This window comes from Montipora foliosa, chromosome 3 (genome assembly GCF_036669935.1).
Source record: "Montipora foliosa isolate CH-2021 chromosome 3, ASM3666993v2, whole genome shotgun sequence".
Classification (NCBI taxonomy): Eukaryota; Metazoa; Cnidaria; class Anthozoa; order Scleractinia; family Acroporidae; genus Montipora; species Montipora foliosa.
Window position 1 is genome coordinate 6,132,562 of NC_090871.1, and position 24,301 is coordinate 6,156,862.

The 24,301-nt window shown below is 38.7% G+C and overlaps 1 protein-coding gene across 1 annotated transcript; it reads left to right on the forward strand.

Annotated features, from left to right (window-relative positions):
• Nucleotides 1-17,430: 17,430 nt before the first annotated feature.
• LOC137995204 (uncharacterized) lies at nt 17,431-17,796 on the forward strand. Its single transcript, XM_068840777.1, has one exon. The coding sequence runs from the start codon at nt 17,431-17,433 to the stop codon at nt 17,794-17,796; it is 366 nt and encodes a 121-aa protein (XP_068696878.1).
• Nucleotides 17,797-24,301: the final 6,505 nt, after the last annotated feature.

Below are 24,301 nucleotides of genomic sequence, written 5' to 3' on the forward strand. Positions count from 1 at the left end.
TACCTTATTGAGTCTCGTTTCATCTGTATCAAAAACACAATATCATCAGCATATAAAATTCTAAACATACGCCTAGAACCGCCCGCAGGACCCGTTGAACGCAGTTTACGCGGATTGCATTCGCTGAGAATTTCAAATTTGAAGTTTACACCTGCGTCAGGAATTGATGTCTGGATTTCCGCCTCAACCACCGAGAGTACATATTGCAGAAACAAACAGAACAGATTTGGACCTTCGTCAGAACCTTGTCGAACTCCGGAACCAAGTTTGAACGACATTTTACCAGATTTGATTGTTGCTGTTGTGTTTTGATGAAAAACGCGTAGAATATTTGCAATTTTAGTAGTACCAAGCATTATTTTAACAATTTCATGTAGTTGCGATCGGCAGAGAAGATCGAATGCACCGCGAAGATCAAGAAATAAGCAGTGTATCCCCTCAGTTTTGTTTTTTATCGATTGTTTGAAGCAGTAAATTGCGTCAACAGTTCCAACGTGCTGTTTAAAGCCGTACTGGCAGTCATCCAAAATGTGGTGGTATCTTGTGTTTATGCGTTTGCGGCATAATTTGGTGACTGTTCTCGATAGTGTTGAGATGAGACTGAGTGGGCGAAAATTGCTTGGAATTAATATATTGCCTTTTTTATGCAATGTACTGATTGTAGCTCTCCTCCACTGATCCGGAATATCCTCAGACTCCCAAATGACTGTTACTAGCTCATGCAAGATTTGAATAAAATCTGGACAATCGTTTGAATAGCGCAGTAGCTCGTTAACTAAATCATCACTTCCTGCAGCTTTACGAAGCTTGAATTTTTCAACTATAGTCCGGATTTCTTCTAGACTAGGTGGGCTGTCATCGATTTCTGGTGCTGCGGCTAGCGTAGGAGGTAGGATCGGTTTGGTGAGATTTAGTTCGGGTGGCAGCGGTAATTGGCGATCTTTGAAATGTGAAGAAAAATGTTGTACAAACTCGAGTTCGGTGCAAAGAGGCTTTTGGACCGTGTGTTTTAGCGGGCCTTGTAGATCTTTAGCTTGGCGGAAATAACGCTCAGCCTCTCTGGCTTCAAAGCCTTCTGAAATCTCTTTTCCCCTTTTCTGATAGTACCGATTCATAAGCTTGGACTGTAGTGCTCGTAACTGTTTGATGGTTGATTTTTTATTCGCTGGATCTTTACAATTATAGGCTTGCAATCTGGCTGAAATGTACTCATCAGTAACCCACGGCTCCGACTCGATTTGGCTTTTGAAGTTGGTATGGTATCGGTAGCAGCTGTTTGAAGTGAGTTCGAGATTATTTCATGCATCCTATTTAGGCTATTATCTGAGAAGCAACTGATTTGTTCGGCTTGTTGTTGTAAAGATTGTTGATATTTTAGACGGATATCAGGATCACTAGTGAGTAGGCTGTAATTTGGCTTTGGAAGACGCGGTTTGTGTGGTTTTTAGGTTGCTTTGCGGAACCATTTGCGTGGTAAGTTGACGGAAATGATAATACAGCGGTGATCGGAGTTAACTGGGTTTGGATGGCTGCGGCAACTGACTGTGTGGGCATGTACACTTTTATCGACTAAAAACCAGTCCAATCGCCTCCTGTATTTTGTGGCGTTGTTGAAACAAAAAGTCCAAGAATGACACGCTCTCCTGTTTTTAAAGTATGATTGTTCCAGAAACATTTTGCACTGTCTGGCGGCGGCAAGTAGTGCGTGCCCATTGAATGAGGTGGATTTTGTGCGCTCGTAACATGAGGGTGGATGAAATTCACCGAATCCAGGTACAGCTGGAGATTCTTTTGAATTCGGTACTATCGTAGCATTACAGTCCTGCTTTAAGCTCCCGAGGCCCGATGGGAGCACATGGAATGACGTAATATGACACCTGTAGTACCTGTAGTAACTGTAGTAGGTGTAGTAGCTGTAGTACGTGTAGTAGCTGTAGTAGCTGTAGATGCAGCCAACTGTGTCAATTTTGCCATATCCCTACTATGGCAAGCTGCCAACCTTCCATGACATGTATCTCGCTTGGAGTGCAACTCCCACCAATGGCCGTGAGCCGGACGACTTCTAGTCAGTTGGGGGGAAGTATTTCATGTCAAGCCATCATATAGTTGTCCACCCATCATATAGTTGGTACGATGTGTAGTAGCTTAGCACCTGCAACATCGTTGTTACTACATGTAGTAGCTTAGTAGCTGTACTACGTGTAGTACGTGTAGTACGTGTAGTAGGTGAAGTAGCTGTAGTATGTGTAGTAGCCGTAGTAGGTGTAGTAGGTGTAGTAGCTGTAGTACTTATAGGTACTACACCTACTACAGCTACTACAGCTACTCAACAGCTACTACACTTACTACAGCTATTACACCTATTACAGCTACTACACCTACTACACGTACTACAGCTACTACACCTGCTACAGCTAGTACAGGTACTACACCTACTACAGCTACTACACGTACTACAGCTACTACAGCTACTACACGTACTACATCTACTACACGTGTTACAGCTACTACGCATGCTACAGCTATTACAGCTACTACACCGACTACAGCTACTACACGCACCACAGCTACTACACGTACTACAGCTACCATTTCGCTCTTGACGCGACATTCGCCTATACTCCATATAAAGCTCTCCTTTCCCACAATGAAGGCTCTCAAATTTTTCTAGCTTGGAAAAATACCCATGCCCCGGAACAGAACTCTTTTGATTGTTGGTGACCCCAAGATGCTCTTTCAAGTACTCGCGGTTGTAGAAAAAGTGATTTTCTGGTTGGTCAACCAAAAATGCTGAGATATACCCCCGTGGCGCTGGGTAGACACACTTCCTCAGCAACAGCCCAAGCCTTTTTTTCCATGACTTTACTGCTGTGCTGTGTTTGTTATTTTCACTTCCGTTTATTTTTGTCTTGGATAGGTGGGGGAGGGGGGGGGGGGGGGAGGGGTGAGATGTTTTTGTTTGGGTATTTCTGAAAGGTCACGCATTAATCCATTTCAAGAAGTGGGAGGGCCACGACTTTTTTCGCAAACAATTTCTAAAATATACCGGCCCACCCCCCACCCCCCAAATTAAAAAAAGGGGCAGTGTCACGCTATTTTAGTGAAACTTCATAACACTAAAAGACGTCTTGGCATCAATGCAGACCAAAAAATAATGCTTTAATTTTCTGGCCAATAACCATTGAAGTGCACTGAACCTTTCTTTGTTGCTTACAGCAGGAGCCCATGAGTAGGAGCTTACCTCTCTCATACACGCCCTTATGAGTCAACCTTTGCGCATATCTTTCTATTTTTAGAACGCCACGAGTTCCTCGGCTCTGCACGCACTGTTTTAAAACGCCAATCAGAGCAAAGTCATTGTCTAACGAAGACAAAAAAAGCAGTAAAACTGTATTTAAATCGTGCAAATTGATGTAAATTTATGTAAATGCGAGTCTCCTGCTCAAGGATTCGTTCTAAAAATAGAAAGATACGCGTAAAAGTTGACTCAAGGATCTACTGCATATGGAGGCTCCTACAAATGGGCTCCTGGTTTGCAGCCAATAATGGAGAGGATCGAAGAGGGTTGAAAGTTGAAAAAACTGGCCAGTATGCGACCCTGGATCTTACTTTTAAAACCTATTAACTCAGTGGTAAGGATGAAATCAGATAGCGCATCGAACAACTTAGATGATAAATAAGAAAAAAAATTAATTAAGACCACAACTGGTTGTTCCTGGTTTGTTAGGGGACAAAATGTAATTTGATTGTAGATCATGACAAGAAGACCGGAGGGGAAACTCAATGCTTATGTGATTCATTTTCTATTTGGACTTCCACACTGTGGTTGGACTTCCACACTGTGGTTGGACTTCCACACTGTGGTTGGACTTCCACACTGTGGTTGGACTTCCACACTGTGGTTGGACTTCCACACTGTGGTTGGACTTCCACACTGTGGTTGGACTTCCACACTGTGGTTGGACTTCCACACTGTGGTTGGACTTCCACACTGTGGTTGGACTTCCACACTGTGGTTGGACTTCCACACTGTGGTTGGACTTCCACACTGTGGTTGGACTTCCACACTGTGGTTGGACTTCCACACTGTGGTTGGACTTCCACACTGTGGTTGGACTTCCACACTGTGGTTGGACTTCCACACTGTGGTTGGACTTCCACACTGTGGTTGATTGCAAATTACTGGTTTTAAAATGGGTTATAAAACGTTGATAACTGAATATTTCCAGATGTCACCCGACACCTGCCTAAAATTCTTTCTTGTGAACTTCTACGCATGGTTGCTTAAAAATATTTTACAGTTAAATCTATTAGAGATAAAAAGAAACCCTATTTTCAGGACATACATCATTCTAGAAATAGCGTAAGGAACAAAACATTTCAATGTCATGTTGTTCAACTTTTGTCTTTACATTTCTAGTGTAAACAAGATACGAGTCGCGCCATCTGTCTGTAATGTGAAGTCCCGGCTCCGTGCCTCTCAAATAATTTACCTTTAAGAAGTAAACATCAAAAAATTAGTCTTGCTTGGTTGAGAAATTTTTTCATTGTTTAAATTCATCTGTAGTTATATTACCAACCCAACTACACCGAATGATGTGAACTTTGCTCGCGACGAACTTCGTAACTTCCCAACGAAATTCGATGTGAAATTCACAACTTTGTTTCGAAGTTCACAATGTGATTGACAATTACGTAGTGAAATTGCCAAGTTCGTAGCGAACTTTGGGAATTTCAAACGAACTTCGGAAACCGTTTTTTAAAAGTTTTGTGAAACGCGTTGTAAAACCAGCAATAGTTGGACGTATTTGTGATCTTCTGCAATCCCACAAATGTAGTTTGGCTATTAACAAAAAATAGTTTAGTAAGGGGGTTCGTTCAGCAATAATGCCTATTAAAATTGCTTGCAAACTGAGATGAAGTAGTTTGTTTGATACAGAATAGTAGTAGAATTCAAAATCCTTCTAGAAAAGCTTTGAATATACGCATTTAAAGAAATAAGGTTTCTGATTCAGACTTACAGAAGGTGCATTTATCTACTACAAGGCACTTGCATCAACGCATTCAGGAACATAGGTATTCTGCATCTTTTAATATCCATGGTGGAATTGACACCTCTAGTTTAAGCAGTCATTTCTCTATTCTTAAAAACCTATTTTTAAAAGCCAAACTAAGTTTGACTGTCTACTGTGTGACATGTTTTTCATTAAGGAACTTAAGCCTTCACTCAATACTCAAGGACTCCATGCGAGCTAAGCTTCTTACTTGATTAAGTCTCTTGGGGTGCACTCGCCTCCCACTAATGTGGCGCGGGTTCGATTCCTCGACTTAGCGTCATATGTGGGTTGAGTTTGTTGGTTCTCCACTCTGCACCGAGAGGTTTTCTTAGGGTACTCCGGTTTCCCCTCTCCTCAAAATCCAACATTTGACTTGATTTTCGTTGATTGTTAATTCCACTTTACAGTGTCCCTAATTTGTGCTCCAGCGCTAAATCGGTTAGAGACTTAAATAAAGTTCCTCTCCTTTCCTTTACGGTAAATAGCATAACTTCATGCTTTATTTTCATTATATATTTGAGTTCATTTTTCATTTTCATTGCTTGATAATGACTTAAGTCAAGTCGAAGCGTCTTATTTTAAACATTTTTACCCTTGTTTTTTTCCATGTTTAATATTGCATCGCAATGTTTTATAGTGAAGGAATATTCTTAAGTCAAACTCAGTGTAAGGAGATGTTGTCTGTTCACGAGAAAGACTTTGACGCACGCTTAATTACGAACACAAAACATCGGTAGATATAAAACACATTGAAGTGGAGTTGTATGGAGGGAATGCATGCAGTTTGTTTTACTAAACTGCGGTAGATGTATAATATGAAAAAAAAAACAGGCGACCTATTCACAGTAACTGCCAATAATGGCAGTTGTAAAAACAGCTCTTTTACTGAAACGGTTTTCTCTACATTATTTAAGAAGGCCAAAACTATAAAGATTTATAGGCCTGTAAATAGCAAATTGAATTTTATTATTCGGATGAAAAATACAAGTGGGATAGGTGAAAAGGCTAATTTCCCAAGGTCTTTTTTTATTAGAGAAGAAAGTTGAAAACAATATTTAAATGAAAAGATTCTTCTTTCAAACATTCACGTTTTATAGTTTAGTGCATTCGCTAAGGCCCGTTTGAAACATCGCATTTTTCATGTGCCGAATGTAATGCAAATGAGAACAATTTATTGTTTTCGCTCATTTTCATTAGATTCGGCACATGTAAAATGCGACGTTTAAAACGGGCCTAAGCGCGATTTGTACCTAAGGAAAAAGTTGATGAGTCATTTCGGTTGGGAAAAATGAATGGTAGTGTTTTTGGGTCGATATACAATTAACTGGAAAGAAAGAAAAGAACAGTCATTCCAGCGTGGGAGATCTGTCATATGTACAGAATTTCTGGAGGGTTATGAAAACAACATAATCCTTTTTTTAAGTTTTGAAATTTGCATAAATATATTTCAAACAAAGTGGGACAAAGTGAGAGTTTAAAAGAAAACACCCTTCTTCTTTCATTTTGAAAGGTCTTGTCAAGTAAAACACTCGATAAACGTTGTAAAAAAGCACTGGACATTTCCACCGTGCGTCAGTAATTATGAAGTTCCTTGTTAGAAAATAAAAATCAACACACACAAATAAAATGGAGAAATAATGAACTAAAAATGTACAACTACATGGAAGAGAGTGTTAAAAACAAGAAAAGAAAAAAAAAATGGAAAAAAATAGTTAATTGTACATTGAGCATGTTAATAAAAATAGCATTCCATACGCGAGCAATCAAATTTGTTCTTGCACTTCTTTATTAGACACTAAAATTTCGGGTAAGCGATGCTTGTCTCGGAAATGTGAAGAACATGAACGGTGTTTCATCCGTTAAGGAAACAGGCAGTGAAGTGATCCGAGCGACAAATAAATATGTGTTCCTCCTTTGGCAAGAACTTCTTGTCTCGACCGGTCTGGCTAAGCTTTTTCTCTTTACCGGGCGACAATAAAAAGAAATACCTCTTTTTCAGTCTTTTTCTGACCTAATCAGAGCAATTTATTTTGCTGAACAAAAAGGCATTACTGGAATACGAAGAGGAATCTCAACAGCTTTGTGTGTTCAAGCTTTTGTACAAAACGTCAGGTGGACCTCAATGACGTCATGAACATGCCGCCAGGCTACTAAGTTAGTTTAAGATGGCGGCGATCGCGAGAGAATTAACGTTACTTTGACCAAGGATTTAATAATTAAAGGTTATAAAGCTCTTTGGAAGCTGAAACCTTGGAAAGTGCATGATCGTTACACTAACTTCCTACTGTTAGACGGGCGAAAAGTACCGTTTTCGAGTGAACCTCTCCATAAAGAGCCTTTTCCGTGAACAATGAAGCACAAAATAGACAGCAAGCTTTCTTTCAAATAATTATTCGCTGTCACATTTCCACTTATTTTTACCTAAAGACTGCAGAGTTGAGTACAAAATAAATGTAAACAGCAAGACAACTGAAATGCCACTTCAGTAAACACAGATTCATTCAAGGCGTTCGATTCCTTCAATGTTTGTTAAACCCATACAGAATTTGCTATTTGGTTCCAGTGTTGTGCATGAAATTATAGAAACAAAGCTCACTTTGATATCTAACGGCGAAAGAAAATAACTTTCTTTTTTATTATTTAGATTTTGAAACTGAGTTTGTCCAACACCTGACTGACTTGATTTTTATGCAAAGGCTTTGAGAGTAAGTTTTGTATCTGACGGTCCGTCATTGCTTACGTTCAAATTTGACCAATTGGACCTCAGAAGGTCTAGGGAAACGTGACGCACTTACTCACCAGCTTAAAATTTCAGCTCTTAAAGGGGCTAGGTCACGCTATTTTAGGTAATTTTGTATAATTTTGTTAATTATGAGCTCTAAACGTCAAATTGGCAGAGAAAGAGTCTTTCATTTAGAAAATCACGGCCACATGACAACTGAGAATGATTTTCCAGCTGTGTAAATGACATTTTGATATAGACTGATATAAATTTGAAAAAAGGTGGGCCGACGTTTTTCAAAGTTACCCAAATTCAATCCATTTCAATCCTCTCCAGTTTTGTCCATCCATGTCCCTTCTTGGCTTCCCTGTGTTTTGTTAGAGTTCTTCTATAGTTTTGAACAGTTATTGTGATATTTTAGTTAATTCTATGACCATTCGATCAGTGCTGAAATTGCCTAAAATTGCGTGACCTAGCCCCTTTAAATGCAGCTTATTATATATGCAAACACAAGTTTAAAAGTCAGAGAGCTCGAAACTCTGGAGCTGCATATCAATTCAGCCACATACATACGCATTGCATTAAACTAGCGAGTACATGGATTATGGATTATTAAAGTCCGATTAAACATTTTTCCTGTACGTTCTACGCTAAGTTTCAGTTTTTCTCAGAGTAGTTATAGGCAATAGATTTGATTTTTATTTGACAGGTCCTCCTGGAATGAGTTCTTTAATACCGTCGCTTTTAATGAATGAAGGCTTACCGTAGATACTTTTTTGTTCCATCCTCAACAAAATATGCCTCTTTAGAGTTGGGCGTGGAGAGCTAATAGCACCATAACACGAACCCGGTGTGGCCAACACATTACACATGCGCACAACCATTTCACCCAGTCAATTAGCAGCTATGGGTAGTTGCTTTGGCCTTGCTGGTACTCATTTCAGCATGGCGTACCCAACATGTTGTAGGCACCCGTTTAAGTGGCAGCTCCACATACATTCGTTGTATGTGAAGCTGGCACTTAAAAAAGGGATGCGTAAAATACCTGCCAGTAAGGCCGAAACATCTTTCTATGGCTGCTAATTGATCGGGTGAAATGGTTGTGCCCATGCGTGATGTGTTGGCCACACCGGGTTGATGTTAGCGTGTGTCACCTTGTTACTTTGCATTATGACTTTCTTAAATTTACAGACTTTCTATATGTATTTATACATCAGAAACTGTTCTATTACGCAAATAGGAGCTACTGTAGTCACTTAACCTAAGCAAATGGTTTGTCAAACTGAAAGTGTTGTTGTGCGCCATATTTATTTGCAGATTCACAGCTATATTGCAAAGAAAGTCGTCTCCGATAACCCGGGACTAGTGGATTTTGACTTCTATTTGCCTGACAGGCAAGGAAATTAAAATTTCAGGATCCGACTAAGCCGATACGTTGTGGGCTTCTTGTATCCGTCTGCAACTGCTCAACGGAACAAATGCCAACCTACTTAGATTCTATTACCACTCCACTCTTTAAAAACCAACCCATCTACGTATCACACTAAACACATGCTCTACATTACCGAGTCCTTTCGAGTTCCTGGTGAAAACAATAGACCTTTTTGCAGATACGGCGGCCATTTTGATTTCTATTGTTTCAACTACTTACTGTGGGATGCCCAGGGGGGGCAAATACATATTAATTTGCCCCCCTGAGCATCCCATAATGTCTTTCGAAACAACAGAAATCAAAATGGCCGCCGTATCGGTAAAAAGGTCTATTGTTCTTACTACTGTAATCACAAGCAGCCATCCAGGATAATCCTCAAACACAGTGGAATACCATTGTGACACTGATAATGTTCAAAATGTCTATTAAAAAAGGCAATTACATGTCACAGGGACTGTTATGAAAAAATTTTTTTGGTCGCGTCGCATCATCTTTTCACGACAATGACAGTCGATAAAAGTAGCGGCATTAATTAATGATTTCTGCGACAGTTTTACCAGCTAATGCTAACAATTCCCTGAGATTTGAAGTAATATATCAATGTGCGACAAAAATCGGCTTGTGAGCATCCCTTTTATTCATCCATCATTTTCAATCGTTGTTATAAAGAAAATTAGTCACAGAATAACAATTTTCGCTTATCCCTACGGATCAGTAAACAATATTGCTTATATGTAACTGACTCCAGACAGTACTGTTTCTGCCTTGTGGGCCTCATTAGTGCAGTGCTGAAAATTTCCCTTGCCTAAAGGATTATTTAATTTTGGAAACGAGCCTGAGATTATTCCCTAATTTCACTCGCCACCATTTGATTACTCATACTGATTATCGATTATTGAAAATGAATCCAAGTCGGCGCTCTTGACATTAGAGCTTAAGCAAGGACGACGAAGTTCCCCTTTAGTGATAATTTTGCGATTACTCCAAGTCGCTGGGCAGCAGGGGAACGCGTGTCCACATTCCAAGAATGAAATTGGTGAGAACGGTGTGGATAATAATTACAGAGAAAATTGAAAATTCAACGTCAGGTGCTCGTGTTCTCCACATGCAAAACCTCAAAATATGATCATTTCACATCGTTGCCAGGACGAGAACGTTAAAGAAGTATGCAAAAATGTCAAAACGCACATGCGGGGCGTGCAGAACTATTATTTTTCTCATTAAACCGATTGTTTTGTGGCGTTTCATAGCCGTCGTTCTTGCTTAAGCTCCCTATTGTGATTCGTTGTCGTACTTTTTTCTGTATCTGAGATATGTACAGAATATTTACAGTGTCAGAAAAATATTGTTAGCAAACTTTTTTTTAACAAAAGTAGCAAACATTTCAGTCTTCAAGGACACAATGCGTGTTAGCCGCGGGAACGATCGCAAATACACTAGTTTCAAGTTTATAAGAACGCCAAATTTGTGGCTGAACGTTCCTGTTTTTTGCGATTTAATTGAGCCTGAAAACATTCTTAGCAGTTTTTAAAGTTCTGTGGCATACTCAGTTCGACTACAAACTAAATTTTTCTTTAGCGTATCATGCTGTAAGAAAACTAAGTTGTTAGTATTATTTTGTATTATAAATTAAAAACAGCAAAATCACAAAGAACAAGAAGAGGCCCATGCAAGCCGCAAATATAGCAACAATTTTTGGCAAAGGTTGTCAATCGTGAGAAATTTGTTATTTTTTTTGTAATTTATGTGGTTCTTGTTAGCAGGCATTTTGATCTCGCATGCGAACTCCTTACGACTTTTAAAATCTTTCTTTTAAGTTGCACACATGCTCACCGTCTTGAATGGTGCACGATCAACAGCATGGTGAGTGGGGCGAACGAGGAAAAGGATCCCAGGCTGTTCATCGCGCGACATTCGAGACGGAAAGCTCGCGTGCAGGCAATATTTCTTTGCTAGCCAGCAAATTTGCGCTAACGCTTTGAATCCTGGACATGGGTAAGCATCCTCGCATTTTTTTAGTGTTCTGCTTTGCGTGCAATGTACTCTGTTGAATTATAATATGAAGTTATCTATACAGCTTTTCTCATCTCGCCCTCTATGGCTCTGTCATCCCCAAAATCGTTCAACGTTGCTATTGTTGTTATAATTATTATTACTATTATTATTGTTATTATCATTGCAAAAAAAAATTGAATGAAATTCACGGACAGCTTACGAAATGGTATAGAGCCTCTGGGTAGCGCACTTTTGAGAGCAACTGCGTGAATCTTGGAAACAGTGAGAAAATTGGCAACGACCTAATACCTATTACCAACCTATGGATGGGCGTTCTGTAAATAAAGGCCCTCGTTTTTGGCATAGATGCCAGACGTTGAGGTAGAGAAAAAGCAAGGCGCCATAAATCCAAGTACGAACCGACAAAACAATGTTAGTTTGAAGATTCGAGAAGATATTTGTGATACATTTTGCCTTGTATTTGCGTGGCGGAACAAACAGTGTTTGAAATTTAGCTGGCCGTGCATGTGTACTTATCTTACTTGCACATAACAATTGAGAATTATTCCCTGAGTGGTGGATATTTACCGAGCCGTGAAAAGACTCCTCTGAGGTGAATAGTCTCAAAATAGATCGGTCTGTAAAAATGCCGTTACATAGGCCCAGTATGGGAGCTGTAGGCTCTGGGTCGTAAGTTCCTGAACCAGCCTTAAATTTGTCTTTAAAAAATTAATTAAACTTGAACTTCAACACCTTATTTTTTTATTCAACTTGTCAACAACTGGCTTAAGACACTGCCTGGAAGCAAAACACAAGTCAACATTCTCTAAATCAGTTAGAAGCGTTCTGGCCGATCACTATAATAAAAATATCATTTTATTAGAGATAAAACGCACTTTACTAATCCATGATCATTACTAGTTGTTATTAGTATAATTATATAAATGATTATTGAAAAAGCTCTGCGCTCGGGTTGCACTTGAGGTAATTATTACGTGATAAGGGGCCCGGAATCTGCAATCACAGGTCATAGTTTTTACTCTGTATTGGTAAAACAATGACCTGTGATTCCGGATTCCGGGTTTTAGGGTTGCCCCGTGATAAGCACCTAAGCCGTTTTGTCGAGGTGACAGACGAAAAAAAAATTTTTTTCAGAAAATGCATGTTTCAAATAATCACCTATGTAATAATACTAAAACGATGATTCACCTCGCCTTCGGCGAACAATTGTTGATTGGTAGACTCTAGTGCTTGTTTCGCTCGCTCTGATTGCCTAATTTGGAGGTGATTAACCAACTACTATCTTTTCCGGAAAAAACAAAGGCAGTTCCGGTTCGGTAACCCTATGACGTCAGCTTAATTTCTTGTAATTGGTCATCGGGCTCCTGTGGGAGTCTCATTCGCGGGAAATTCAATCTAAAAATAAATCGGTCTGTGAAAACACCGTTACATGAACACAGTAGAGTTGTAGGGTCCGGGTCATGGGTTCCTGGCTGGTTGCAATATATACTTCACGCGTGTAGCAATGCTAATCGAGGCTGCAGTATAAATTAATGAAACAGTAAAAGCTAGTAAACCTACAGGAAACGATTACATTATAGTTAGTCAACGAAAACAAGTTCTATAGTTAAATAATTAAAACAAAATGAAACATTTACAGAGTACGATAATTACTTGGTTCATGATTAGCTTGAGGGGCTTCGGTGTGAATGAGACCGCAATTGTGTATAACAGCCAGCAGTCAGCCTACTTACGGCCAAGTGCTGGTGCCCTCTTAAAACTCAAACTAAAACTAAACATCATCATTTTTAACTCCAAGTATTGTAAGCAGGAATATTCGAATTCGTTTTTCAAAGACCTTTTTGTAAGTGAATGCCCAGTCAGGATGTAGAGAATTCCGTAATCTAAAAAACTTTGGTGACGTAAAAGTTAAAAACAGACTTAACTGATTAGAGTGTAATATGAAGTGCTAGTTTTGTAACCCATATGAACCATGTGAGCTTTAGCCCTACTAATGGAATGGGCCAACACAAGGACAGAGAAAAAATCTGACCAGGGTGGGAATTGAACCTATGACCTTCGACCACCTATGACCACCGCTGCTCTACCGACTGAGCTACAAGGTCGACGGGAACAGGCCGTGGGAACTGAAGATGTTAAAGTCACGGTAATGAACAGCTGAACGGCTGAGCCGGAACGAGTATTGTGTTCAAGAACGTTGGATAAGCGATTGAGAACTTTCTGAATATTCTTCTCGATTCTCCGACAGAGAATTACTAGAAATATCGTGTATTAGGTTGGAAACTGTGTCAGAGTAGCGCATATCGATTGGCAAAATATAAGAGGAGACAATGATGGAATAGCATGACATTTGTTATCACAAAAAAAAAGGGAGGGCTCGTTTTAAGAGCAACAATTCTTCGTGAATTACATTTACAGGTTTGGATTCAAGCCACTATTCGATACCGCGTAAACCGAAGTGTGAGCGATCGATGATAAATTTGAACAATAAGGCTGTTTGGTGGTCCCTAGCTCGCGTTCGAATAAAATAAATTAAACACAATGTCACTTACCTTGGCAAAAAAACAGCGAATGAAATAATTTGTATTTCAGTTTGACTGTGTCTTTGTCTATCTTATGCTTGGACTCAAGTTTCTTTTTCTGAGAATCAAGTTGAGTTGACAGGTAATCCTTAAATAGCCCAAAAACTTGCTGAACCAACGCAGGGTTTTCGGTAGTCGCAGACTCGCTGGGCTCTCTTCTTGTGTAGGCTACTCTTTCGGATTCTTGTCCTTCCTCGGTATCGGACATCACCAACGGTGTCGAAAGCGCAGCACATAAGTCGTAGATTACTTTACGATAAAGAGAACGGACGCTCACCAAAACTTTGTTAAATAGGCAATTACCTACAGCGAATTCCCGGGGGAACAGCCTTAATCACGTAAATTAAGTGGGCGTTGCGCAGATAACAATAGATACTCATCACCTTTAATACCAAGAGAAAATAGGTGGTTTTTTAAACCGATGTCTCCAGCCAATAGTTGATGCATGGAGATGGTTCTGAAACTTGGCAAGTTCCTTTGTTTCACGTTTTTGTCCGTATTTTTGGCCTTGACCCTGCACAAAACACACCTTTTTTTGAGAAGATAACCAATCAAATCCTTCGATTAAATTATGCGCAACTAATTTGGAAACCGGTGCGACGCGAAACAAAAGGTTGACCAGGGTCACGGTCAATTTAACATGGATTGCGACAACATTGTTCTCGGTTTTAAGGTTTCATAACCAGTCCCTCGATTAACTATGTTGAGACTAAGGTGACAATGGTGTAATGTAAAATTGCTGGTGGACGAACAAAAATTGCTAATGACAGATCTTTTGTTTTCGTCCACAAACATGGCGGCGATGACCTAACTTGAAAACCACCCATATTCTCACTTGTTTAGAGCGGTTTTCAAATGAGTGTCATTCAAATAGTTATTTATCAAAATAACTAAGATTGAGGCAATTAATGCTGTTTGGGACTTCGCAGAAACTTGCCAAGATAAATCAGTTCTCGGTCACTACTAATGGGTCCGCCATAAAGGGCGTTACTGTGTTTAAGGTAATTCCTTAGTATTGCATTGCGCATCCCTACTGCGCACGATTTTTGCGTCATTAGCGAGCGCACATAAGCACGTGCACGTACAAAACGTAAGAGATTTCCCTCAAACTAAGCCTGATAGCGAAATAAATGCTCCTTTTCTCTCAAACGAGAACGGTGACCCCCGATTTTTTATTTTCTAAGAACAGTCTAATAAAAAACATATTTGAAGAAGAAAAAAAGTTTGATAGTAGAACATGAATTTTTTTGGAAAACAGTTCCGTACTGGGTGTATTTTGGCCAAGGCGAGGACTTTAAGCTAACCACGGAACTGTCCCACAACCAGGCAATCAAAACGGCGTCAAGGAAGCAATACTGCTTATGTGAATAAAAGAGTCTTTATTTTCAGAATAAAATTTGTGTCTTTCAAGTAACCAAGACTTAATTCTATATGAAGGTGATTCGAATTTTTAACGTTTTTAATTTTTTAATTCATTTTTTAAATGTTCATATCGTGAATGTTAATTATGCCAAGTTTCCAAAAAAGTTTGATAGTAGAACAATTTCAACGGAATTACCTTGGGCGTTACTTGATATCTTTGACGAATACCTTAGCTGGAACGAACATGTTAAAGCTATTGTTTGTACGGCTGGTCGGTAGAGTACAACCTCTAATTTCATTGGATCCCTTTAGGACGCAGCTCTTTTGTTTTTAGGGTTAGAGTCTATCGTTAATTGTTTGTTTGTTTTGTTCCCTTGTTTTCTGATCCAATCCTGAGAACCGTTGTAATAGCTGCGTACTGACCCGGTCGGTTTGCTATTGTAGGTCGTGTGCACCGTTACATCATTTCATGCTAATCCCATTAATGTTTCAATGATCAGACCGATATTAGAGTATTGTACTTGGATCTGGGCTTGTTGCAGGGAAGTAAACAACGTTGTACACGCCCAGAGCAATCTTTTGCATCTCCCTGCAATAAGAACGGAAACAGCAGGGAGATCATTTTAATAATCATTGTGAATGTACATAACTAAATTGAATTGAAATATACGCTAGCTTTAGCGCAGAGCACTGCATGGATCATAGCGTTTACGTTACAAACAAAAGTGCAAGCGATTGTTTTTCCTCACTTTGCGTGACTGCAGGTTTTGCTGTTAGTCGAATATTAATTTAGTTCAGTTTATTTCGGTTTCTTATTTCGTCGCTCAAGTTACAATCGATTTAATAATAATAATATATATTTTTTCAATACAATATGATCTCTTTATTAACAAATTCCAAGCAAATTGCTACTTACAAGTTAGAAGTATAAAAAAAAATAATAATAATTACCCTAGCTTTAGTGTTACTCAAGTGAACATTGTATATGATTTCCAAGGAGGTTATAATAAACAGCTTGTAATTGACTTGAATATGATAGGTATAAAGGACAAAAACAATCTATATAGACAATGCCAGAAATGGGTGATCTCACAGAACTGCGAGATCGTGAAAGCAGTCTATTCATTCAACTGACTTTCCACACATTAGAGACACTGTCCATCTTAAGTCAAGAATATCGCTTTCAATTGTAAATTCCGCATATTCTTTGTAGAATTTGAACTACCGAACTTTTATGAGAAACGAAATAATAATAATAATAATAATAATAATAATAATAATAATAATAATAACGAAGTAAGAACAAATCGGATAGACGCGCGTCTTGTCAGCCACGAGAGGAAAGAAGTTTACACAATTGAACTGAGCTGCCCATGGATTGAGAGTAGAGCCAAGAAAGATGAGGAAAAGACGCTCAAGTATGGTCCCATGATGTGGGAGCTGAAGCAGAGATACAATGGTTACAGGGTTGAACAGTACAACATAATAATTGACGTATTGGGTGGTTATTCTAAACACCTAGAGAAGTCGGTGAGGAAGCTAATAGGAGCGAGAGCGCGGGGTGTACTTGAGCGGATGCAGAAGTCGGTCATCTCAAACACTTTGAACATTGCCAGAACATTTAAGATAAATACTTAGTTAGGGCGATAAGGACACTAGACTTAAGGTTTTCTTTTTTCTTCTGAAATCCAGAAACACAAGGGTTGTCGCAAAACCTGTATTTTAATTATTTTCTACGCAGTTTTTATAGTGGATAAGAGTTTGATATGATTCTAAATAGGCTTTTAGTAGAGATAACCAAATTATGATGGCCTCGTGTAGGTTTATAAGAGATAATGAGAGTATAAAACTGAATAATTTTCTAAATAGGCTTTTAGTAGAGATAATGATATCATCATATTTTTGCGCAGGTTTTACAGAGTATAGAATTTAATAATATTCTGAATTGGCTCTCTAAGGAGAGAGATTCATATCATTATGTATATTAGAATTGTACTAGGTTCCGTACCTAATTTTTTTACTTCTAATTGTAGCTTCTCAAGTGGTGTAGGTTACGTTATGCGCCCTATACTACTCATAATGTGGACAGCATTCCAAAGTTTTATACTGCGAGATAATAATAATAATAATAATAATAATAATAATAATAATAATAATAATAATAATAATAATAATAATAATGTGGTATGAACATGTCCCAGAAGGAGTAGTTAATAATAATAATGTGGTATGAACATGTCCCAGAAGGAGTAGTAGAAAATGAAGAAGTCAAAGTTTTGTGGGATATCTATGGTGATAGAGGCAAGAAGACTAGACATAATTGTAATTGACAAGAAAGAGCGAAAGGCGATAATCATCGATATTGCTGCACCAGCTGATGTAAGAGTAGGGGAAAAAGAGAGGGAAAAAGTGGAAAAATACCAGGACTTGAAGAGAGAGATCGGAAGACTGTGGAAACTCAAAATGGTAGAAGTCGTACCTCCAGTGATAGGAGCCCTTGGAAGTGTCACCAAAGGATTTGATAGGTGGATTGGAAAGCTAGGGATACCAATCAATGTTGGAGTAATGCAAAAAACTGCCTTGCTGGGAACTGCAAGAATATTGAGGAAAGTGTTGGAAATGTGAAGAACAGATAATTCTGTTAGCCTTTGGTCATTTGTTATGACTCGCCTAAAAGAAGAAAAGACGGCAATGACAACAGCCAAAACATGATGTTGAAACTTACAATTCGGCCAGCTTTTTTTTGCAAACGTTCAATTTTCTTCTTGTTCTCGTTGCTACAACAATGCCAGGTGATGTCACAGTATTCCAGTAACGGTAATACAGATCGTCGATTTATAAAGACGATTTGCAGATTCGATTGTTTGACTGACTCTGGAAAGAAATCGTAGTTTCCTGGATACCTTGGTAGTTACATAATAAATATGCTCATTAAATGTAAGATGGCTATCAAGCAGCACACCGAGATACTTGAATACTTTGGAAAAGGTGATGGGAGTTCCATTTAAAATCACTAAAAAATCCTCTGCATTCCCACTATTAGCTGTCTTGTGCCAAAGAGTAAGCATTCTGTTTTCTTGATATTCAGAAAAAGATTATTTTCTTTAAGCCAGTAAGAAACGTTCGTTAGATCAAGAGAGAGTTTCATTTCAATATCAGAGATGGAATTTTCAGAGAAGCAAATAACTGTATCATCGGCGTACATTAAAATTTCTGAGAATTGCAGGCGAGATGGAAGGTCACAAAGTTGCTGGGTTGAGCGGGTACAACGCTGTCTACTTCCCCGCAACAAGCCCAGATCCCATCACAATACTATCACAACTAATATCGGTCTGATCATTGAAACATTAATGGGATTAGCACTATATGTGAAATGATATAACGGTGCACACGACCTACAATAGCAAACCGACCGGGTCAGTACGCAGCTATTACAAGGGTTCTCGGGATTGGCTCAGAAAACAAGGGAACAAAATAAACAAGAAATTAAGGATGGACCATATGCAAAAATGTCCGGCTTTAAATTATTCTTTTGTTCATATTCAAAATAGCCCAACTAACCTAGTTCGGGATAGCAAATTCTTTAGAATTTTTGTCTCAAAAACGAGGTTAGTTGGGCTATTTTGTAATGAACAAAAGAATAATTTAAAGGCAGCCATTTTTGCATAGGGTCCATTCGTCAAAGATATCACCCAAATAGTTCGACACAGTAACGCCCTTTATGGCGGACCCATTAGTAGTGACCGAGAACTGATTATCTTGGCAAGTTTCTGCGAAGTCCCAAACAGCATTAATTGCCTCAATCTTAGTTATGTTGATAAAGAGCTATTTGAATGACACTCATTTGAAAACCGCTCTAAACAAGTGAGAATATGGGTGGTTTTCAAGTTACGTCATCGCCGCCATGTTGGTGGACGAAAACAAAAGATCTCTCATTAGCAATTTTTGTTCGTCCACCAGCAATTTTACATTACACCATTGTCACCTTAGTCTCAACATAGTTAATTGAGGGACTGGTTATGAAACCTGAAAACCTTCAAAAGCGAGAAAAATGTTGTCGCATTCGATGCTGAATTGACCGTTACCCTTCACAATCTTTTGTTTTTGCTTCGCACGGGTTTGAAGTTAGTAGCGCATAATTTAATCGAAGGATTTGATTGGTTATCTTCTCAAAAAAAGGTGTGTTTTGTGCAGGGTCAAGGCCAAAAATATGGACGAAAACATGAAACAAAGGAACTTGTCAAGTTTCACAACCATCTCCGTGCATGAACTATTGGCTGAAGAGATCGGTTAAAAACACCACCTATTCTCTCTTGGTATGAAGGGGGTTGAGTATCTATTGTTCTCTGCGCAACGCCCACTTAATTTACATGATTAAAGCTTTTCCCCTGGGAATTTGCTGGAGGTAATTGCCTATTTAACAAAGTTTTGGTGAGCGTTCGTTCTCTTTATCGTAAAGTAATCTACGACTTATGTGCTGCGCTTTCGACACCGTTGATGATGTCCGATACCGAGGAAGGACAGGAATCCGAAAGAGTAGCCTACACAAGAAGAGAGCCCAGCGAGTCTGCGACTACCGAAAACCCTGCGTTGGTCAGCACGTTTTTAAGCTATTTAAGGATTTCCTGTCAACTCAACTTGATTCTCAGAAAAAAAAACTGAAACCAAGCATAAGATAGACAAAGACACAGTCGAACTGAAATACAAATTATTTCATTCGCTGTTTTTTGCCAAGGTAAGTGACATTGTGTTTAATTTATTTTATTCGAACGGGAGCTACGGACCATCAAACAGCCTTATTCTTCAAAGTTATCATCGATCAGTCATACTTCTGTACACGCAGTATCGAATAGTGGCTTGGATCCAAGCCTGTGAATGTAATTTATGAAAAATGGTTACTCTTAAAACGAGCCCTCCCTTTTTTTGTGACAACAGATTTCATGCTATTCCATTATTGCCTCCTCTTATATTTTGCCAATCGATATGCGCTGCTCTGACACAGTTTCCAACCTTATGCACGATATTTCTAATAATTCTCTGCCGAAGAATTGAGAAGAATATTCAGAAACTTTTTAATCGCTCATCCAGCGTTCATAAACACGAACTTGTTCCGGCTCAGCTATTGGTAACTTTTACGTCACTGAAGTTTTTTAGATTTACGGAATTCTGTACATCCTGACTGGGCGTTCACTTACAAAATCGTCTTTGAAAAATTCGAATTCGAATATTCCTACTTACAATACTTGGAGTTAAAAATGATAATGTTTAGTTTGAGTTTTAGTGGCGCTCCAGCACTTGCCTAAGTAGGCTGACTGCTTGCTGTAAATAGACCTTATTCCAAAATGGCCGTCATTTAAATATTCTTTTGTTTTTATTCAAATTAGCCCTTGATGCCTCGCTCTTGAGTTGAAAATTCAAAAGAATATTTTGCCTTGAACGAAGCATCAAGGTCTAATTTAAATAAAAACAAAAGAATAGCTAAATGGCGGCCATTTTGGAATAAGGTGTATACACAATTGCGGTCTCATTCACACCGAAGCTCCTCAAGCTAATCATGAACCAAGTAATTATCGTACTCTGTAAATGTTTCATTTTGTTTTAATTATTTAACTATAGAACTTGTGTTCGTTGACTAAACAATAATGTAATCGTTTCCTGTAGGTTTACTAGCTTTTACTGTTCATTAATTTATACTGCAGCCTCGATTAGCATTGCTACACGCGTGCAGTATATATTGCAACCAGCCTTAAATTTCACTTTAAAAAAGTGAATTAAACTTGAACTTCAACACCTTATTTTTGTATTCAACTCGTCAACAACTGGCTTATGACACTGCCTGGAAGCACAAAACAAGTTAACATTCCCTAGGACCCGTTTGAAATGTCGAACTTTTCATGTGCCGAATCTAATGCAAATGAGAAATCTATTGTTTTAGCTATTTTGCATTACATTCGGCACATGAAAAGTTCGACGTTTCAAACGGGCCTAAATCACTTAGAATAATTCTGCGCGATCACTATAACAAAAATATTATTTTACTAGAGATCAAACGCACCTTACTAATCCATGATCATTAAAAGTTGTTAGTAGTATAATTATATAAAAAATTATTAAATTCTTTGCGCTCGGGTTTGCACTTGAGGTGGTTATTACGTGATAAGCACCTAAAATAAGCGGTTTTTTCAAAATGGCCGCAAGCTGTTTTGTCGAGTTGACCGATGTAGATTTTTTTAAGAAAATGAATATTTTTCAAATAATCACCTACGTAATACGTAAGTCTAAAACAATTATTCACCTCTCCTTCGGCGAATATTTGTTGATTAGTATAAATATACAGGCGATTATACAAAATCGCGCGCTCTCATTGGCTCGCTGTCTCGGATTATCAGCCGATAATCACCTCGACGGGACAAAATGGCTGCCAGTAGTCGTTTTGCCACTGTAAGTGAAGATGATTTTCGCGTTGAAATGTTTTTTTTTCTTCTCTTTTTTGAAATAATCACCCGAGTATTTATACTAAAACAATTATTCGCCTCAGGCTCGGTGATTATCGGTGCATATTGACCTCGACTTCGTCTCGGTGAATATTCACCGATAATCACTTCGCCTTCGGCGAATAATTGTTCATTAGTAGACTCTAGTGCTTGTTTCGCTCGCTCTGATTGCCTAACTTGGAGGTGATTAACCGACTACTATTCACCTCCGAGGAGCCTTTTCACGGCTCGGTAAATATCCACCACTATTTCAGTAAATAATTGTCACTTATTGTTATGTTCAAGTAAGATAAGTACACATGCACGGCCAGCTAAATTTCAAACACTGTTTGTTTCGCCACGCAAATACAAGGCAAGATATATCATAAATATCTTCTCGAATCTTCAAACTAACATCGTTTTGTCGGTTCGTACTTGGATTTATGGCGCCTTGCTTTTTCTCTACCTCAACGTCTGGCATCTATGCCAGAAACGAGGGCCTGTATTTACAGAACGCCCATCCATAGGTTTGTAATAGGTATTAAGTCGTTGCCGAATTTTCTCGCTGTTTCCTAGATTCACGCAGTGGCTCTCAAATGTGCGCTTCCCGGAGGCTCTATTCCATTCAGTAAGCTGTTTATACAATAATAATAACAATTGCAACGTTCTGTTGGACTGTCCAGCAACGCTGAACGACTTTGGAGATGACAGTACCACAGAGGGTGAGATGAGAAAAGCCGTATAGGTAACTTCATAGTAACAACTTCAAAGTTTCTTATTGCATGATACACTAAAGAAAAATTCAGTTTGTAGTCGTATACCACAGAACTTTAAGAACATGCTAAGAATGTTTTCAGGTTCAATTAAAATAGCAAAAAAAAAAAAAAAAAAAACACAAGAACGTTCAGCCCCAAATTTGACTTTCTTATCAACTTGAAAGTTGTGTATTTGCGATCGTTTCTGCTGCTAAGACGCCTTTTGTCCTTGGAGACTGAAATGCTTGCTAGCAAAATATTTTTCTAACACTGAAAATATTCAAGTGAAGCTATGATCCTCGCAGTAATGAACGCAATTTTAGCAATTGCGTAGAGAAGACTGAAAAATTCAGGACTTCATATATGATCCATTGCATACTGCGAAGATCACAGCTTTACTTGATTTCATATCCGCAGTTCATATATGATCTATTTCATATATCATTTCATCGTTGATTCATTCCTCACGGGAACATTTTTAGTTCAGTTGGTTAGAGCGTCGCACCGGTATCGCGAGGTCACGGGTTCAAACCCCGTTGAAGTCCTGAATTTCAGGCTTCTTTACGCAATTGCAAAAATTGTGTTCATAACTGCGAGGATCATAGCCTCAGTTGATTTCATATCCACAGTTCATATATGATCCATTTCATCGTTAATTCGTGCCTCATGGGAACATTGGAAACCACAAATAACCAGCTCCCAACGTCAGTGGCTTCATAGCTCAGTTGGTTAGAGCGTCACACCGGTATCGCAGGTCACGGGTTCAAACCTCGTTGAAGTCCTGATTTTTCAGGCCTCTCTACGCAATTCAAAAATTGCGTTCATAACTGCGAGGATCATAGCTTAAGTTGATTTCATATCAACAGTTCATATATAATTTATCACTGTAAATATTCTGTACACATCTCGATACAGAAAGAAGTACGACAACGAATCACAATGATAGGGAGCTTATGCAAGGACGACGGCTACGAGAGCGCCACAAAACAATGGGCTTGATGAGCAAAAACTGAAACTTAGCATAGAATGTACAGGAAAGATTTAATTGGAGTTTAATAATCCATAATCCAGATACTCGCTAGTTTAAGAATGCAATGCGTGTGTATGTGGCTGAATTGATATGCAGCTCCGGAGTTTCGAGCTTTCAGACTTTCAAACTCGTGTTTGCATATATAATAAGCTGCATTTAAGAGCTGAATTTTTAAGCTGTTGAGTAAGTGCGTCACTTTTCCCTAGATCCAACCTTCTGAGGTCCAATTGGTGAAATTTAAACGTGAGCAATGACGGACCGTGAGATACAGAGCCTTTGCATAAAAATCAAAGCTCAAAATTTTGCCAGTCAGGTGTTGGACACTATAATTTCATGCACAACACTGGAACCAAATAGCAAATTCTGTATGGGTTTAACAAACATTGAAGGAATCGAACGCGTTGAATGAATCTGTGTTTGGTGAAGTAGCATTTCAGTTGTCTTGCTGTTTACTTTTATTTTGTACTAAACTCTGTAGTCTTCAGGTAAAAATAAGTGGAAATGTGACAGCGAAGAATTATTTGAAAGAAAGCTTGCTGTCTATTTTTTGCTTCATTGTTCACGGAAAAGGTTCTTTAAGGAGACGTTGACTAACAGTAGGAAGTTAGTGTAAAGATCATGTACTTTCCAAAGTTTCAGCTTCCAAGGAGCTTTCTTGGTCAAAGTAACGTTAAATCTCGCACGATCGCCGCCATTTTAAATTAGTTTAGCAGCCTAGCAGCATGTTCATGACGTCATTGAGGTCAACCTGAAGTTTTGCGAAAAGCTTGAACACTACAACCCTACATTCAACTCAACTTCAATGTGTTTTAATTTCTACCGTTGTTTTGTGTTCATAACTAAGCATGCGTCAAAGTCTGTCTCATGAATAG

Excerpts from the sequence above, each read along its gene's own strand:
- LOC137995204 (XM_068840777.1), top strand. The coding sequence starts at position 17,431 with ATGAAGAAGTCAAAGTTTTGTGGGATATCTATGGTGATAGAGGCAAGA.